This window comes from Clarias gariepinus, chromosome 26 (assembly GCF_024256425.1).
Source record: "Clarias gariepinus isolate MV-2021 ecotype Netherlands chromosome 26, CGAR_prim_01v2, whole genome shotgun sequence".
Taxonomy (NCBI): domain Eukaryota; kingdom Metazoa; phylum Chordata; class Actinopteri; order Siluriformes; family Clariidae; genus Clarias; species Clarias gariepinus.
The window spans coordinates 25,300,001-25,320,000 of NC_071125.1; the positions used below are offsets into that span (position 1 = coordinate 25,300,001).

The 20,000-nt window shown below is 43.6% G+C and overlaps 1 protein-coding gene across 2 annotated transcripts in view; it reads right to left on the reverse strand.

Annotated features, from left to right (window-relative positions):
• Positions 1-14,497, reverse strand: part of si:ch211-230g15.5 (polyhomeotic-like protein 3) — a 14,586-nt gene extending 89 nt beyond the window's left edge. The window contains exons 1-14 of one of the 2 annotated variants that reach the window (XM_053487979.1): positions 14,363-14,497; positions 11,239-11,478; positions 10,360-10,422; positions 9,686-9,838; positions 8,219-8,317; positions 7,437-7,692; positions 5,521-6,350; positions 4,968-5,097; positions 4,532-4,737; positions 3,893-4,031; positions 3,309-3,423; positions 2,024-2,135; positions 1,133-1,394; positions 1-1,037 (exon numbers count right to left, since the gene is read on the reverse strand). The exon at positions 1-1,037 is cut by the window's left edge and continues 89 nt beyond it. In XM_053487979.1, coding sequence (XP_053343954.1) covers positions 877-1,037; positions 1,133-1,394; positions 2,024-2,135; positions 3,309-3,423; positions 3,893-4,031; positions 4,532-4,737; positions 4,968-5,097; positions 5,521-6,350; positions 7,437-7,692; positions 8,219-8,317; positions 9,686-9,838; positions 10,360-10,422; positions 11,239-11,451 — 2,739 coding nt within the window. In that variant the 5' untranslated portion in view covers positions 11,452-11,478; positions 14,363-14,497 and the 3' untranslated portion in view covers positions 1-876. The remainder of the gene's footprint in view (positions 1,038-1,132; positions 1,395-2,023; positions 2,136-3,308; positions 3,424-3,892; positions 4,032-4,531; positions 4,738-4,967; positions 5,098-5,520; positions 6,351-7,436; positions 7,693-8,218; positions 8,318-9,685; positions 9,839-10,359; positions 10,423-11,238; positions 11,479-14,362) is intronic. The other variant, XM_053487980.1, reaches the window with a different exon arrangement.
• Positions 14,498-20,000: the final 5,503 nt, after the last annotated feature.

The following is a 20,000-nucleotide window of genomic DNA, read 5'->3' on the forward strand; positions in this document are numbered from 1 at the left end:
CACGAGATTATAGTACAATGTCTACAGCAGTTTTATAAGGTCTCCATGTCAGAAAAAGGCACCACCTTCGCTGTACCTTCGTTAGGCGAGACTGTGTGTTTAAGTACCTGCGTACTGCCACATGTTCCACGTGTTCGGGTTCCACGTTTCCACTGGAGTGAAGATGCTCTGATAAAATTTCATCTCATCTCATTTAGCCTACATAATCTTATCAGCATGTCAAACATCATTATCTTTTTTTTAAAAATGCTTAAAAATCTCAAATCGCTTGCATTTGTATTTCCTAGAGCCTTAGAAGACAAATATATTAAATATTACAAATCCTTCACAAAACATTTTGTATAGATTTATACACACAGAGCACTGCATCGTTATACATGTACACATATACAGTACAATAAGAAAATATCTACAACAGGAAGGGGAGGGACATGCGCACATTTATAGCACTTCCACTCTTGTCTAATTCCTCCACAGACACAGGAAGTGTCGTCCTTTTAGTGAAAAATAGAAACTCGACAAACCCTGATTATGATTTCGAGCCAATCAGCTACAGAAAAAAAAAAGAAGCAGACACGAACATTTCCCTCGCACTAGGACTGGATATAGATCTCGCGTTATGTTCACAGAAATTAAGGGGACCATTATATTGCTATCATGCTTTCAGACAGAGGCTAAAGGTTACGGAAGGCTACTGTAATGTTAGTCTAAATCAGTTCAAGCAAAAATACACACATTACCTCGACACGTTGACTTCACCGCGTGAATCTCTTTAAAGATTAAAGTGCACAAAATGGCTCTATTCTATTGGCAAGTGCTCTGATCGTCCACAAGACTCAAACCTGTCTCTCTCTCTCTCTCTCTCTGGGTTCTTCTTTACCTCCCTCCTTCTCTCAGCGAGTTGATTCGGGCACAGATTTTGAGTGCGGGTCCCAGTTTGACATTCATGGCACTCATCAGGTGGTCTTCAGTGAGCAGCAGCAGGGCCTGTCCGTCGATCTCCTGCGCTCGAAACGATTCAGCGATGTCCTGACATCCTGCCAAGGTCACACAGAGGTCAGCGTTTAGAAATGTTGAGAACATTCAAAGCAAAAGCTGGTAAGATGTCTGAGTGCACGCTCTGTGATCTCACCCGGTAGATTGGCGATGAAGCTCCACACTTGGTCTACGGTCCACTGCGCAGGTTTGGAGTGTGGAGACAGGTCCGTGGGTGAAACCACGTCCAGAGGTGACGTGGGAGCGCTTGTGATCTCGCCGGTCCTGGTCTCTCTCTCCCTCACGCTCTGCTCCGTGTGTCTGCGCAGCCTCGTCTTCATCGGAGCGGCGGCCTCGTCCTCACCGTCCTGTGGGGGGCGCTGGAGAATCCTCCACTGCTCCGTTGTGCCATGTTTTACCTGCAACACACATGAAATAAAATAAGTGCATTTTAAATTACAAATCAGTATTTCGTTCACTATGAAAACAAAACAGCTTTGAATATCAGAAGACAGTGAAGACATGACCATATAAGTTCAGCATAGATTTGCCGCACATACAGTCAAATTCTCTATTCTTCGTATGTACCAGCTTTTTGTTAGTAGGCTGGGGTCAGAGCGCAGGGTCAGCCATTATACAGCGCAGACAGGGTTAAGGGCCCGACTGCACCAACCTGGCAGTGCTGATGCTTAAACCGCTGACCTTCCGACCAGCACTCAGAGCCCCAGCACACTGAGCCACCGCCACTCAGTTTAAAGAAAAAAAATTATTCACATTGCTGTGCGTCAATTTATGGTATAAAAATGTTATACTTCTGTGTCAATTAATAGCGAGTGCAAAAGTGCATCACAAACGACGCAATTTTATAATATTTATTTTATAATTTAAAATAAAAAAAACTCTCACCTAGTTGCGGTTACACAGTCCTGACACTAGGGGTGCTGCAGAGACACTGACTGAGGCAGACTGACGAATAATGTTCCTTTTTTTATTTACATTTTTGAGATTTCACACAAAGTTAAGTTAAAGCGTGATGATGAGGACAAACCTGCTGGAAAGATCCCTCCTCGATCTCGTCCTCGGCTCCGTTAAGTTCAGATCGATGTCCTCCTTCACTGACGCAGCGCCGCAGAGCTCGGAAACGCTTCGTGTAGCTGAACCTAGAGACAAAAACAACGTGCTGGTGAAGTTTCATTTAATCCCACTCAGGTTTCTGCTTGTACACCTTCTGCCCTCTGACCACATCCTGTCCCTGTTTTTATACACACACACACACACACACACACACAGTATAGATTATGTGTCTCTTTTTTAATTGTGTTAACAGTTGATTGGACAAAAGCATTTAAACACGTTTGTGATTATTTTTCTGAAAGTCAGCCTCAGCTTGGAGTGATTTTATGGTTCGTATTTTCTTGTGTGTCGCTGTTCTTTATTTAAACTCTTCCTGAAGCACATTTCTACCCACAGGAAGTCACACAGCCGTTTCATCACTGCGGCCAGTGGTGTGTGTGTGAGCAGCAGGTTATTTCTACATCAGGAACGTCACCCTTACAGTCAGACACTGAGAATGTGCTTCAGTGCAGGATAAAGTTTTACCTTTTACTGGTTCACACCACGGCTAAAGGATTCCCAGTCTGAGTACACCCCCCCCCCACCCTCCCAACCTGACCAGTCTGAGTACACCCCCCCCCCACCCCCAATCTGACCAGTCTGAGTGCACCCCCCCTCCACCCCCCCCAAACCTGACCAGTGCACCACCCACCCCCACCCCCCCAATCTGACCAGTCTGAGTACACCCCCCCCACACCCCCAATCTGACCAGTCTGAGTGCACCCCCCCCCCCACCCCCAATCTGACCAGTCTGAGTACACCCCCCCCCACCCCCAATCTGACCAGTCTGAGTGCACCCCCCCTCCACCCCCCCCAAACCTGACCAGTGCACCCCCCACCCCCACCCCCCCAACCTGACCAGTCTGAGTACACCCCCCCCCCACCCCCAATCTGACCAGTCTGAGTACACCCCCCCCCCCCCACCCCCAAACCTGACCAGTGCACCACCCACCCCCACCCCCCCAACCTGACCAGTCTGAGTACACCCCCCCCCACCCCCAATCTGACCAGTCTGAGTACACCCCCCCCCCCCACCCCCAATCTGACCAGTCTGAGTGCACCCCCCCTCCACCCCCCCCAAACCTGACCAGTGCACCACCCACCCCCACCCCCCCAACCTTACAGTCTGAGTGCACCCCCCCCCCCCCCAACCTGACCAGTCTAACCCTAACCCTAACCCTCCTGTGCTGACTGTGAATAAATGAATATTAACGTTGTACCTCTTTGCACAGGATTTGGAGCAGAAGCGCTTGGAGCGGTTGAAGGTTTGCGCCGTTCCTTTCCTCTTACAGAAGTGACACTGCAGGACGAGTCTGTGTCCAACACTCACACCGTCTAGACAGACAAGCGGAGAGGAAATCTTCATGTACTAATACATCTACATTTATTTTTAGGACACGGGAGACATCCAACACACATTTATTGTAAAACACAGACATCTGAAATCTCTTTATCTCTTTATTTATTTTATTTTTACCTTTTATGATTATTATTATTATTATTATTATTTGTACCATAGCAATTTTGTGAAATCTGCGATATAGTGATTATTGCCTTTGGTTTATTTCATACTCATGATAATTAAGATGTTTTTTAAGCTGAGGTTGTTTTCTATGAAAATAGTTTATGATCAGATCTCCGCAGAGGTTAGTGATTTCCTCTCAGTTTTATCTCCAGGTTTTTTACAGTGAAAAGCATAAATGTTCTACTTTAAACATCATGGTGTAACTGGGTGTAACTGGGCGTAACTGGGCGTAACTGGGCGTATGGGGATTGTCTGTAGAAAACCAAAACCGGAACTCACTATTTGTGACAGAAATCTCGTCGTCCGAGTCGGTCGAGTTCTCGGGGGATTCTGAGGTGGCGTTACAGACGCCTGGTCCGTTTGCTCCGTTCAGTCCTAAACCACAGTTTGGACCCACCATCAAAGACGACCTATTCACCTTCATAATATAAATCATACACAACACACACACACACACACACACACACACACAGGATAAATTAAAATAGTTTACCTTATTATTTTTTTTTAAGTATCACGGTTATTAATTATTATTATTTATTATTCTTATTATTATTAGTTTAACCCTTTCATGCGCAGTGTCCACAAACACAGAAAAGCTGCATTAAAGCTGTTTAAAGATAATATATATAATTACTCTTTATAATATATGTTTTCATAAACTTTCTACACATAATCCCAAAGCTGGATTATGGGCTCTTTAAAACTTTTTTTTATTTAAAATTTCTTCCTGATAATATCCTGTCAGATCTAAACTTCAGACCTGCATATGAGTTTCTTCCTTTAAGAAATAAAAATAACTGGAGTCACGTGATTTCCTGAACTTCAGTGTGTTTCAGTATTCGGTGTCAGTACCGTGTCCTGTTCCGTGTGTGTGTGTCAGTGTGTGTGTGCCTGGTCCACATATGTGTGCAGTACCGGGAACGGTTCCAGTCCTTCCTGAATGATAAAACCGTCCACAAGGTGAGTGAGGACGAGCGTTTTTTTGGGTTCTGCGGGTCCCATGAGGCTGGAGGACGGCTGCTGCGTGGGCGCGCTCTCTGAAACGCCCGGGAGTTTGGCGGGAGACACGACTGAGGGTCGTATCATGGAGGACGGGACTGGGGACGGATCCAAGGAGATGGCTGGAGCAGTGAGAGAACAGGAAAGTCTTAGTGTTAGTCTGATCATGTGACAGAAAGAAGCGACATGATTGGCTCATTACAGACACGTCGCATTTTTTCTGTGTAACGCAGCCGTTACTGCCACCAAAAATATATCAGGTCAAAGCCTCTTTAAAATGGCTTTTATAGCATTTTTCAGTCAAACTGTTCAGACATAAAGCTTGAACCGAACTCCAAGACGTCCTGAATACCTGAGTGATTGTCTGCATGAGACAACGCGTCCTCACAAACGTCTTTTCGTCCAGCTGTCGATGCTACAGACACAGATGGCGTCTTCTGCAACTTCGGTTCTTCTGTACACACCGCCGGCCGTTTACACACCTGACACACACCACAAACACCTGTATTTAACCTCCTACACACATACACACGGATACAGCTCCAAATACACACAAACATACAAAAAGCAAACACAGTGTACTGCTGAGTGCAAACGTTCGCATCCCGCGTGACTTATGAACTCTGAGTGCACCATCCACAATTGATACAGGAAGTGAAAAATGATTAACTTGTATTATATTAATCCAGAGGACACAAATGCTCAGTGGATGAAAGAGAAAAGAGGAAATGAGATTGTATGCAAATATAATTAAAGTAATTTATATGAAGCAATATTTTACATTGGAAACTTCGTGGAAGCTAAATTATATCCTTGTCTTCTTGTTTTTGTTTTCCTGGAGATACTAACGTCTACTCTCGCTTGCAAACAAAGAAACAAACAAATAAATAACGCGTGAGACTCACTGCAGGCTTGTCCGCGGTTCCTGAAGGCTGTGGTTCTGTACAAACGCTCTGTGATGTTTGGGTTCCTTCCACACTTTTTGTCTGTAGTGATGGAAGTTTGAGATCCTGTGGAATCTCCTCAGGGCCGTTCCCCAGCTTCGTCTTCAGCTTTGCACTTTTCAGTTCCTTGGTGGTGTCAGTGGTGTGTGTGATGGAAGTGAGAGGGGACTGTGGAGGCACGGGTGAAGGTGTGGAGCTGGTGGAGACGAGTGGGAGGACCGGAGATGGAGGTGAAGCTCGTTGTGGAGATGTCCAGGTCTGTCTGGAGGGGGACAGCTGCACCAGCTGGGGGCAGGTGTTGGAGCCCTGTGGTGAAGGGATCGGACACTCGGGTTTGGCCGATGCGGGAGAGAGCTGAGGCTTCGGCTGGCCAAGATCGTGAGATGGGGACATGGTGGACGACTTCGCCTGGCCGTTGGTGCACTGGGTGGAGGCGGAGGCGGAGGACAGAGCGATCCTCAGGAGCTGTTTCGTGGCGAGTAAGGAGCCTCCAGGTGAGGCGGGGGTCAGCGGTAGGGTCAAGGTGGGTGGAGACAGGTGGGTTCTGCTGAGATTGGGTACGGTGATGGGCACGGCGGAGGTCGGGCTCGGGCCACTGGGTGATGCCTGGGTGGACGGACAACGCTTCAGCTCGGGGAGAGGTTTCTTTGGTACGATCGGAGAGGAATTCGGATGTGGATGCCTCGAAGGGAACGGATGCTGCGGAATGCTGATCTGACTGTGAGGTCTCTTAAGGCTGCTGCTTAACTTCTGCTTGGCCAGCGCGTGAGACTGAGCCGGAGCATAAAGAGCTGAAAACACACACATCACCGCTGCACGGTTAAACGCTCGGAACGAGAAAACAAACACGAGTACAGACGCTCACAGAGTCCTGGTTCTCCATGTTTGGGCGTCAGTGATGAGGTACACTAGGACACTTCACCAGAATGACCATCATCTCATTTCACACTCACCCATACTGCTGCCACTACACCACACATCGCACACATTGCACCGTCCATATACTCAATACACACCATACAGTTTATACTTCATACCTTTTTACATATCTTTTAATATTTCTACTTCATACTTTATTTTATTTTTTTGTAACAATTTAGCATATATTGTAGATTTTATATTTTACATTCTTTTCTATTCTCATTCATCCAAGTCATGCAGTCATGTAAACGTTTTACTGCATATCATACTGGTTGTGCATGTGAGTAATAAAAATTTGAATTAAAATTTGTAACATGTCATGTCATATCATATTATATTATATTGATATTTAAACTGTGGCTCTCCCTTCTACCTGTCTGCATCATCAAACAAGTTTAACTACAACAGTAACATCAGTCCATGTGTTTTTAAGCACAGGATCAGCAAATAAATTACTTTTATTTCCATATTAAAATTAAAGTAAAAAAAAAAAAAACAATGATTATTGTTTTTCCTGTCTCAGGACTGAGACTTTAACATTCAAATGTCAGGATTTTAGCATTAAATCTGCTGTTTCCAAATATTGTTATCCCCAAAATGAGACATGTTTATTCCCGTCGTCATGGTAACATTCGATATCAGGAAGCAGAATTATTTCAATGACACTGATGTTCTGGGATGAGGGGTTCAGCTCTGTACATGTTGTTTGTGAATATTATTTATTAAGTATTTATATACAGCTGATTGGCTTAATTAATATTAGGTTAATGAATTTCTTTTTTAAAACCCTTATAAACTTTACATATATCTACTTATATCTAAGTGCTGTTTACTAAAATCACGACATCACTATCTAAAAATAGATTTACAGAATACTTCTGGGTAAAAAAGACACTTTTATAATAAAAAGCAATAAGAAATATTTACATAATTCTGTAATGAACTCAGTGACTCACATGGCGGCGGCACGGTAAGATGGCGAACGGGTGGAGCTTTGGGTGGGGCTGAGGGTAATGGCGAGGTGGCACCCTCTGTCTTTGTGGGCATGTCCTTTCCAGGGCTGCACGGTTGTGGGCAGGGTCTTGGAGTCAGGGTGGGCACTCGGGCACGGGTCAGGGCTGGGGGCGGACAGGGGGAGGCGGACTTCAGGGGCAGGTTTGGTGGGATGGTCAGTGTACCAGGTGGAGGGGGGCGGAGTGTCAAACTCTGGAGCTAAAGGCAAGACACACACACACATGCACACACACACACACACTGATTCACCATGAATGCCATACAAACAGCACAATATTAATATCCAAATAAAAAGACTGACACACGTGACTGTGTGTTGTTGCCGTGATGATCAGAGGGTCGTTCGAGGACAGGGCAGATAGAGAATTTAATTACTTATAGTAATGAATCACTTAGTGTAATTATGATGATTAGTATTAATTAATGCTCTCAAGAGATACAAATTCGCAATCTAGTGACCTACATCACCATTGCTCCTCAAAGTTGGATTTTATGAAAGTTATGTTGCTTAGCAACCAAAGTTTACTATTTACTATAGAAGACTGCGTAGCTATAAAATTGTTTATCATAAATGTTAATAATAATAATAAATAAATCACTCAATTTAGTCACAGTATATCACGTTCTGCTTAAAACACACACACAAACACACAAACCGTCTTATGACCCTATACTCAATGGGTTAAGAGGACAGTTTAGACCTGATCAGTGAAGAGACTCTCACCTGTGAAGAAGGGAATCGAGGTGAAGAGGAAGAAGGAGAGGAGGAGGAAGAGGAGGAGAGGACAGGGGCATCAGGTCGCACTGTAGATGTTAAAATCAGCTAAAGTGAGGAAAACATAAGAGAAAGAGAGAGAGAGAGAGAGAGAGGAAGAGGAAGGTAAAGAACTCATAGTGTGGGTGCGATGATGAGTTTCACAGTAAAGTCACACAAGTTTTTCAAGTGGTAAAAAAAAGACCCCGTGTCTGTTTCGGTCCATGTGACCTGCAGCACGAGCAGAGCTTCCGCACACGGCCTGGTGAGAAAAAACTCTTCTCTCTACAATACACTAACACTAAATAAGAATAAAAAGCACATGCATGATTTGCTGTTACGAGACAATTATTCAAAAATGCGCGAGTGATCGTGAGACGGCACGTGGTGTAAATAAGTGCAGCGAGAGAGGGAGGGACGCGAGAGAGCTCTCAGAAAGTTTCCCCTCAGAAACCAAGAAAGTTTCCGTCCAACATTCAGAACGGAGAATAAATACAGAACACCCTGCAGTGGCCAGAGGAAACACTGTAGGATTACGGTTTGGACGGGGCAGGGGGTAGGGAGGGGGGGACGTGGGGGACGGGGGGGGGGGACGGGGTTAGTGTCATGGGTAAGACTTATCTAAAAAAAACTGATGAGCAAAAATGTTAAAAAGTAGTGACGTGTGAACACACTTAAGTGTAAAAATGTGATGTTTTCAACTGAAAAAAAAGAGCTGAGCATCGAGTTTAGCTTGCAGGACTCGCTAATCCGCTACACTGAAAAGGAAACATCATGCTAACTCAGATACGTCGAGAATTTGTCTTCATGCTTAGCTAACGTTCAACAGAGTGGAAGCTAAGGCATGTTAATGATTAAACCCAAATCACCCAAACTTTTTTAAACGAGTGATTAAACTATTTTACAAAACAGAACTAGCTAACTTACCAAGCTAACATTATCTTAACATTCCTCTCTAGATTTGATTTAAATCTGTAATATTAAAAAGAAATCATACTGAGAAAAAAGTAAGAAAGAAATGTGACAGCGTTAAGAGATCTGAAGGTTAAAATGAGAAAATATGGAGGGAGAAGGGAGTGTGGGTTAAAAGAAGTACAAACCTTTCTGAACAGTGTTTAGGAGCAGTAATAAAGTGGAGTATTTGAGGAAGAGTTTATGCTTTGCAATGTTTTTTAATAAAGATCCGAGCATTTTTATGGACATGTGATGGAGAAAAAGTAGATAAATAAAACTGAAGACTCAAACAAATCTTCTTAAGTAGGAAAAAGGAAGTACAAATTAAAGACATAATACTCCGTACACAAACCCAAATCATTTCCCTGTAGTGCCTTTGTCTAGACGACAGCTCTAATATTAACACATGATGGTTTTGTTTCTGCTGGACATTAGACAGGATGTTACTCAGATGAGAGCAGGAACTGAGGCGGGTTCCTTTACCATCTGAGCCCTCAGGAGCATTTGGGTCTGATTGGCGGGACCCTTCCCTACGAGCAGGGCCTGCGGTGAGATCTTGTGGTTGATGCCGGTGGGACTGGAGCTCTGGGTGGCTCGGATGAGTGTGGCTGCGCCGGGCATGCTGGGAAGCGACACCTGAGGGGTCACACAAGAAGCATGATGTAGGAGGGTTACCGTTAGATGATGTGAGAATCTGGGTGAAGGTGCAACCGCGGCAACTTGCCTGTTAGAAACCTGAGAGTGTGTTAAAGAACATGTCTGAAGAAACACAACCATGAGGATCAAGAATTGATCAAAACAAGTCAAAAGAAAAGTATTAATCAATTAGACCATTAATTAATCCAAGTTTGGTTGTAAATAAACATCGCACACTTTAGACCTCATGCAGAACAACGTGAAATTATTAAACATAAATAATGTAACCGAACCATGACTGTGCCTCGAGGAAACACAACCAAGAGGAGCAGGAGAGATCCTGAACACTCCACACACACACTTTACACACACACACTTCACACACCCCAAAACCCTGACAAAACCCTCCTCACTTTAAAACACTGTGATGAATGTCACCTTTCACCTCTTGGGTGGAGTATTTTAGGAGTTTGGTGTCTTAAAAAAGGAATAAAAAGAGGGACAAAATGTGGAGTACATACTGTTTTTTGAGATGAAACAGTGGCTGAGAAAGCAGGAGCCAGTCTGTCCCCAAACAGATTGACCTGAAACAAAATCACATAACCACACAATTCAGTCTTTGACTAAAGAACTCTTAATTAAATAAGATTTGGAAAAAGTTCTGAAAGTAAAAATAAGAGCCTGATGAAATAAAAAAAAATCATGCAGGGGAAGGTGAGTAGTGTGATGGTGAAAAGGTCCCACAAGAAACCAGACACATGCAAGTTTGCATTACCATTCACTCTCAGGCTGCATCTAGGCCTTAAACCATTAAACACTCGAGTCTCACTAAAGTCTTCTTATGAGTTTTAGAGTGGAGCTGCTTTTATTTTAGGTGCTACATCATTAATGAGAGCCTAATAGCAGAGGATCTGGAGTTTATTCCTAAATCACTGTAGTGTGGGGAAAAAATACCCCCAACACGAACACACACACACACACACACACACACACACACACACACTGTAAGGAAACTGAACTCAGCCCATCCATCTACTGGTTGGTTTTTCAGAGGAAATCAAAGAACCTGGAAGACTCCCACACTTAAACATGGACAAGATGTGAAACCCCAAAAAGACGGAAACCCGAGCATGAGATTAAACCCTGAAGCTGTGAGGAACCTCCTTGAACCACTGCGCGAAACCACTCTAGAACCACCGATCTAAAACACTTATCGAACAAATTCCCAAGGAAATTACTTTGTGTTTTAAAAAATCTGTTTCCAGGTCCTACACCCACATCCTGACGGTCTGCCATTGTAACAGTGGTGAGTGTTGCAGAGGTTAAACTGGAGATGGTGAGATGGCGTGAAAGTTTGTGGGTAAACACAGCTCATAAAGAGGTGGAGATCATTACTGTACCTGAGTGACTTTTCTGTCTGAGGGCGGAGGCTGGCTGTGGAAGGTGGTGACCGCCGTGAGAGCAGAGCTGCTCTTCGCCGTGCCATTGGGGGGATGTGGGGGGCTCACGGCTGGGGGGGTGGTGCTCGTGGAGGTCGTGGTGGGGGTGGAGGTCGTAGTGGAGGTGGTTGGACTTTTGGACTGCTCTGCTTTCGTTTGGGGCTCTTTGTCCATCGCGCCGCACTGTTCTGCCACAAGGAGCTGCAGACAAAAGAGAGAAGTTTGTTTAATTTGTTGATTTCACATTTATACTCAGCTCATTCATGTTTACACAACACTATACAGCTGTTTAACAAACACACACAGGTGTTGACTTGGGTGGAGTTTCAGTGTTCACGTCTGTATCAGTGCGACCGGGTGAGGGAATCAATATAAACAGTAAGTGTTAATGTGGGAGGCGTCCAAAACTCCACCTGCTGTTGTTTTTACACACGACAAACAGAGATTCAGAAATCGTCTAATTAAAGGAAAAGTTTTAGTAAAAGTCAGTGTCAGTTTGATCAAGGACGAAAAAGAGAAATCGATTTTTTAAAAGACAATACATGCAGTTTGATTTTATACAGTCTAAAGGAAATACTAATAATAATATGAATAATAATAATTCCAATTTTTAGAAAAACATATCTCTAATTTGGGGAACCCTTAAAGATTCTGTAGCCAACAATACATAAATGTTTATCTAACTTAGGTTATAATTCTACTACTACTACTTATTATTATTATTATTATTATTATTATTATAACAACAACAACAATAATGATGTGTTGCAGAATTATTTATGACACAGTGGCCTGCGCTCTTCTCTAATGAGGAACCAAACAGCAGTACAGAAGCCGCTGTGTCCATCTAAAGGTGCAGAACCTCAATGCAGAGGTGCTGGGAGAATACACACATACACATCTGGGAGATATAGACACTGGGAGATATAGACACTAGGAGATAGAGACACTGGGAGATATGGACACTGGGAGATATGGACACTAGGAGATAGAGACACTGGGAGATATGGACACTGGGAGATATGGACACTGGGAGATATGGACACTGGGAGATAGAGACACTGGGAGATAGAGACACTGGGAGATAGAGACACTGGGAGATAGAGACACTGGGAGATAGAGACACTGGGAGATATGGACACTGGGAGATATGGACACTGGGAGATAGAGACACTGGGAGATATGGACACTGGGAGATATGGACACTGGGAGATATGGACACTGGGAGATAGAGACACTGGGAGATATAGACACTGGGAGATATGGACACTGGGAGATAGAGACACTGGGAGATATAGACACTGGGAGATAGAGACACTGGGAGATATGGACACTGGGAGATATTGACACTGGGAGATAGAGACACTGGGAGATATAGACACTGGGAGATATAGACACTGGGAGATATGGACACTGGGAGATAGAGACACTGGGAGATAGAGACACTGGGAGATATGGACACTAGGAGATATGGACACTGGGAGATAGAGACACTGGGAGATAGAGACACTGGGAGATATGGACACTGGGAGATATGGACACTGGGAGATAGAGACACTGGGAGATATAGACACTGGGAGATATGGACACTGGGAGATAGAGACACTGGGAGATAGAGACACTGGGAGATATGGACACTGGGAGATAGAGACACTGGGAGATATGGACACTGGGAGATAGAGACACTGGGAGATATGGACACTGGGAGATATAGACACTGGGAGATAGAGACACTGGGAGATATGGACACTGGGAGATATGGACACTGGGAGATATGGACACTGGGAGATAGAGACACTGGGAGATAGAGACACTGGGAGATAGAGACACTGGGAGATATGGACACTGGGAGATATGGACACTGGGAGATAGAGACACTGGGAGATATGGACACTGGGAGATAGAGACACTGGGAGATATAGACACTGGGAGATATGGACACTGGGAGATAGAGACACTGGGAGATAGAGACACTGGGAGATAGAGACACTGGGAGATAGAGACACTGGGAGATATGGACACTAGGAGATATGGACACTGGGAGATAGAGACACTGGGAGATATGGACACTGGGAGATAGAGACACTGGGAGATATAGACACTGGGAGATAGAGACACTGGGAGATAAGGACACTGGGAGATATAGACACTGGGAGATAGAGACACTGGGAGATATGGACACTAGGAGATATGGACACTGGGAGATAGAGACACTGGGAGATATGGACACTGGGAGATAGAGACACTGGGAGATAGAGACACTGGGAGATAAGGACACTGGGAGATATGGACACTGGGAGATATGGACACTGGGAGACAGAGACACTGGGGTGCAGAATAAAGACCCCGCATTAGGAATAAGTCTGGTTTCCGGTGTGACGCGTTATAACGGCGCACAGCCGCTCAGTGCTGCTCAGCTCCAGGCTACATGCGGTGGTGTGTGTGTGTGTGTGTGTGTGTGTGTGTGAGGGGAGGACACAGCAGGATCATTGCGCGCAGGTGTGTGTGTGTGTGTGTGTGTGTGCCGGTCAGCTCTGCACAGGCCCTGTGTATCTGACACGGCGAGCGCCATGTCTGAATAAACGATTCAGAGCAGATGATCGGTGTGTGTGTGTGTGTGTGTGTGTGTGTGATAGTGAAGGCGCGCGCGTCAAACTAGCGGTGACCATCATTATTTTGTGAGTGTTTTGTGTACGGAGTGAAAATGGGCGTGTGTGTGTGTGTGTGTGAGTGTGTGTGTGTGTGTGTGTGTGTGTCCGCGCTGCACTTCCTCAATCCGCGGCGCCACAGAGCAGCAGCGCTGATGTTTCACTACAAAACCATAAAAGCGCGTTACAGTGTTACAGCCTTCATCATCATCATCATCATCATCATCACCACTTAGGGTCAGACCCCCGCGGCGCGCGCACACACACACACACACACACACATATACACACAGAGGCGGAAGAGCTGAATGACGCGTTATAGCTTTTTAATTCACACGCACGCGCTCCTGTCTCCAAGCCCGGCTCACACACTCACACACACACACACACACACACACACACTCCGCGGTGTGTTTCTGTTCCATCCTGTTCCTTACCTGTCCGGAGTCAGCAGCGGAGATCGTCCATCTCCCTCTCTCTCTCACACACACACACACTCCCACACACACACTGAGCGTTTCTCCGACACACACACACACACACACACACACACACACACTCCCCCCCGTCTGTCCCTGCGCGTCAAAGGTGAGAGTGGAGACGGGAAGTGAGCGCGCGCTCTGTTACAGCACCACATGCAGTGTAGGAGGACCAACGCTTTACACACACACACACACACACACACACACACTTCATACGTGTTTTTATAATAATAATAATAATAATAATAATAATAATAATAAAATAATAATAATAAAATTTGTTTGCCGATTCAGTCAGTAATTTGTAATTCAGATTCGTTTAGAATTAAAACTCTTCCTGCTGCCTGTTAGTATAAATTGTTTAAGGGTCTGATTAAATAATTATTTTAGCTCATTGTAGTAAATACAAAAGTAACTTAATGTAAGAGAGAATTTTATGGTTTTATAATAATAATAATAATAATAATAATAGATATAGTTGCAAGTGCCATCGCCACCCCGGATCCACCGCACAACCTGTGTGTTATTAGAGTGTGTTAAGACCTACAAAAAGCCATCGCCGCCTGAGTGCACTACACGACTTGCACATTTCAGACACTATATAGGGCTGATGTCAGTTTAGGGCCTAAATATTTGTTGAGTGTGTTAGTGTGTGTGTTGAGTGTGAGAGTGTTAACATTTGTAATTTGTGTGTATGTATGTGTTTATTTGTGTGCATGTGTATGTGCGTGTGCACGTGTGTGTATATGAGTGTGTACATGCATGCGTGTGCATGTGTGTGTGTCTGTGAGTTGAGTGTTAAAATTTGTAATGTGAGTGTATGTATATGTGCATGTGTGTGATGTATGAGTGTGTGTGTGTGTGTGTGTGCATGCATGTGTGTGTGTGAGTGTTAACATTTGTAATGTGTATGTGTGTACAATAGGCCACAGGTGCTGGACAATAAGCCTCACACTATGATGTTTCTCAATGTGATGTCACTAAATATAATGTCACTCAATATAAGGCCACACAGAAAGTTATTAATCATAGGAGGAGGAGTAAATCAAAATCCATCAGGTGCATTTTTGCGAACAACCCAAAATAACTGGCCTCCTGTTGAGTTGAGCCCAGAACATATGAAAGTTGTTAGGCACAATAAGCTCTAAACGTGTACTGAGTTTCGTGTGCCTACATGAAAGTGTGTATGAGCTATGCAGAAAAATCTGGTGTGGGGGCCCCTGAGGGCCCTGGGCCACACAACTCTCAGGCATCCTAATGGCAGCAGATTCCAACCTGTCTGCCAATTTTCATGCGTTTTTGAGCATGTTAAGAGCTCAAAAAGCCCAAAAGGGTGGAAAAAAAATAATCCTTAGGAAAACAAGAGGGTCCTGAGCACCCTATAGTGCTTGGGCCATAATAATAATAATAATAATAATAATAATAATAAAGAAAATGAATGATTTATTTAAACGCATTTGCTTTGTGTGGTGTGTCTCCTCCTCCCTGTAGTGTGTGTGTTACATAGTAATGTGAGTGTAATAAACCTTTGACAGGAGTGTTGGTTCACAGCTGCAGCTCCAGGGCCACTCGCACACTCGCACACTCTCACACTTTTTTACATTTTCAATTAAATTTTATTTATAAAGCGCTTTTATCAATGATCATTGCCACAAAGCAGCTTCACAAATGTGTGAGAAAAATGTGTCTAGATAATAATGAGATGAATGAAATGTCTCTGATGAAGAAGCCAAGGGTGACGGCGACAGTGGCAAGGAAAAACTCCCTGAGATGGTAATAGGAAGAAACCTAGAGAGGAACCAGACTCAACAGGAACCCATCCTCATCTGGGTGATAACAGATAGAGATGATATAACACCATGTGTGTTGTGCAGCTGAAAGTACAATATAACAGAAATTCTTTAAATGAACATGAAGTCCAGTTCAGCACAGGGAGTCAGTAGGTGCAGAGGGCAGATGGGGTCTGGATCACTGGGAGCACAGGAGCAGGATGTGTAGAATCCAGCTGGAGCTGGTCCTTCTCTGAAGGCCTCAGGAACCTCGCAGGGTTGGCCTTGTCTACTGAAGCTGGTACAATCTCCAGATGCCTCGGGATGGGTAGAAAGATAAAGAAAAGATGGAGAGAATTAGTTAAATTTATGGGGTGACACACACACCGGGTCGCAGTGGTGGCTCAGTGTGTTAAGGCTCTGAGTTACGGATCGGAAGATCGGCGGTTCGAGCCCCAGCTCCGCCAGGTTGCCACTGTTGGGCCCTTGAGCGAGGCCCTTAACCCTGTCTGCTCCAGGGGTGCCGTAAAAATGGCTGACCCTGCGCTCTGACCCCTGCCTACTAACAAGAAGCTGGGATATGCAAAGAATAAAGAATTTCACTGTGCAGTAATGTATGTGTGACGAATAAAGACTTAACACACACACACACACACACGCACTGGAAATGTCCTGATCACCAGGGAAAAGTGTATTGGTGTTAAGGGTACTGGGAGGTATGTGTGAGTGTGAGTGTGTGTTTAGGACAATGAATTATTCTATTGGAGGAGAGCCGCTGCGTCACACACATGCGCAGTCACACACATGCGCAGTCACACGTATGAGCTTCAGGCTGACCTGGCGCGTGCTGAGAGGAACTGAACCCTGTCTAACTCTAACTCGGGTGTGACTTCCTGTCACGTGCAGTTGTCCAGCTATTAAAAAAAGTCAGTATCACGTGACAGGCAGATCTAAGAGTTATTTCAGCTTTTAATAAATAATTAATATTAAACTTTGAGGAATTGAAGCCCACAAAACCGTGTGAGGAGATCAGAGCGGGTGACAGGACTTTACACACACACACACACACACACTGAGCACCGAATAGGCCCCACTATTGCCATGACAACACAGGCCAGCTGGTTGCGATGGAGATCTGAGGTCACACGCAGAAACAACGTTCGCCTGCAAATAAATTGCAACTTTTAACAATTTTTTTTCATTAATGTTAATTCTTCTTCATCTTGTTATTATTATTATTTAAACTTTTTATTAATTAACTTTTTTTGCAAAAATAAATCTTTAGAAAAAAACAAATCCTCTCAGCTCTCAGTTTTCTAAAATGGTTCTACATGAAGCAGTGAAGCCGCTCTGTCAGAAGGAGATGGGGTCAGGCCCCTAATCAAAAATACATTAAAAAACAGGATTCATTTTAAGGTTTAGTTTGAAGCAGGATCTCAGTTTCAGTCCCTCTGTGAGGGATTTTCTCTCCTCAATAAGGTTTAGCAGGAGTGAAGTTCCTGTGTGCAGGGAATCAAAATAATGCAATGAAATCTAATCAATAGAATTTATTATGAATTTAAAAGATAAAAAGTCAAAAAAGTGAATTGAGTTATTAAAGTAAATAGAAGTAAAAAATGCATAAGGTGCAAATACACTGTGTGTAATTTACATGTTGCTTGTATTTGCATGTGTAGTTTAATTTAAGTTTAGTTACAGTAACTTACAGTAGAATAACGACTCTAATCAGAGGAGGAAGATCTTACTGCTGAAGCGAAACTCTCAGCTCTGGAAGTCCAACATGCAGTGGCTTATGTGTCTATCACACCCTGCACTGTGGGTAAGACACACACACACACACACACACACACACACAAGAGAGAGTCGTTATGTTGGCTTTTTTCATTACCTTTTAATTATTAAATTGTATATAATTTTACTTACTATAATAATAATAATAATAATAATAATAATAATTATTATTATTATTATTATTATTATTATTTATAAAAAAAATAATAATATTTATTTATTTATTTATTTTAATCACCCAACAAATCATTGACACCCAGCTACCCAACATGGAAGACATTTACAAGAAATGCTGTCTACAGATAACTAAAATTCCTGGGTGTCCACCTGCTGGAGAACCTCACCTGGTCCCTCAACACCAGCTCTCTGCACAAGAAAGCCCAACAAAGTCTTTTTTTCCCGAGAAGGCTGAGGAGGGTCCAACTACTGATCCTCACCACCTTCCACAGAGGGACCATCTAGATCATCCTGAGCAGCTGCATCACTGTCTGGTTTGGGGATTGTGCCATCTCAGACTACAAGACCCTACTGTGGATAGTAAGGACAGCTGGGAAGATCATCGGGTCTCGCTCCCCTCTATTGGGGACATGTACCCGCACGCTGCATCTGCAAAGCCACCAGGGTTGTGGCTGATCACACACACCCCTCACACACACCCCTCACACACACTCTTCACACACACTCTTCACACTCCTTTCATCTGAAAAAAGGTACCGAAGTATTCAGGCCTCACATCCAGACTGTGCAACAGCTTCTACCCACAGCTTCCAACTCCTCAATAAAAAGGGACGAGACTGACACACACACACACACGCACACACACACACACACACACACACACACGCACACACACACACACACACACACACACACGCACACACACACACACACACACACACACACACACACACACACACACACACACACATAGATAAACTTAACTACCTCAAAACATTGGGACTGAACCAATAAAGACTCACACACAAACACACTGATCAACAACCATCTAAACCTTGTTCATACCAACCGGTAACACAATATTTATTACTTGTTATTTGTACAAAATTCTTTTCTATCTTCGCTGCTACTTACAAGAAATGTTTACTGTTTACTGTGTCTGCTCTCACTAACTCAACTCATTACCTCATCACCACAGAGTATTGAAATGTGTCATGTTGTCGCTTTGGCACGCTGTCGCTCTTCTTTACACATTTGCACGTGCACTTCATGTTGTCTCTTCTGTAAGAGAGACATTTTCTCTTAGGAGACATTTTTCTGTTTATTTCTTTCTGCATTGTCTCAGCTAGTATACAGCTAATAAGATTTCTTAGTTAGCTAGTTAGCTGTTGTTAATTTATGTTGTTATTTTATGTTGTATGTAACTCCTTGGCCCTGGACGAACGTTCTTTCGTTTCACTGTGTACTGAACTGTACCGTTTGTGGTGGAAGTGAAAATAAAAGTCTATTTGACTTGACTTGTCTCATGGACTGTTCACTCTCTTTACATCTGAAAAACTGCTTTTTTCCTGTGGCTGTTACTGCACTGAGCAGCCAATCATGAAGTGTTAATTAACATTGTCATTTTCTGTCTATATCGCACGGCTTTGTGCACTATGCATCTTTGCACCCCAATAATTATTGCACTACGGTATATTCCACCTGTATTTATTCTGTATATACAGTACAATTCAGAACTCATAGATGTACACATGTGTATCCTGTTACCTTTGAGCAGGTAATCTTTCAGACATGCTTATCTACTGCATACTGTTTGCACAGTTACACTGTATTATACTGTAATATATGCTAATATAGACATACTATATATAAATATGCAGTTATACTGCACATTACTATATCACAATATACCATAACTCTATTATCTACTGCATCTTCTGTTTGTAAAACACATTTTTATTTATAAATAGGCCACTTATGCACTTAGATGTTAACTGCGTTTTATTGGCTTTGTACATGTACTTTGCTTTTTTACTATGTAAATCTAATCTAATCTAATCTAATCTAATCTAATC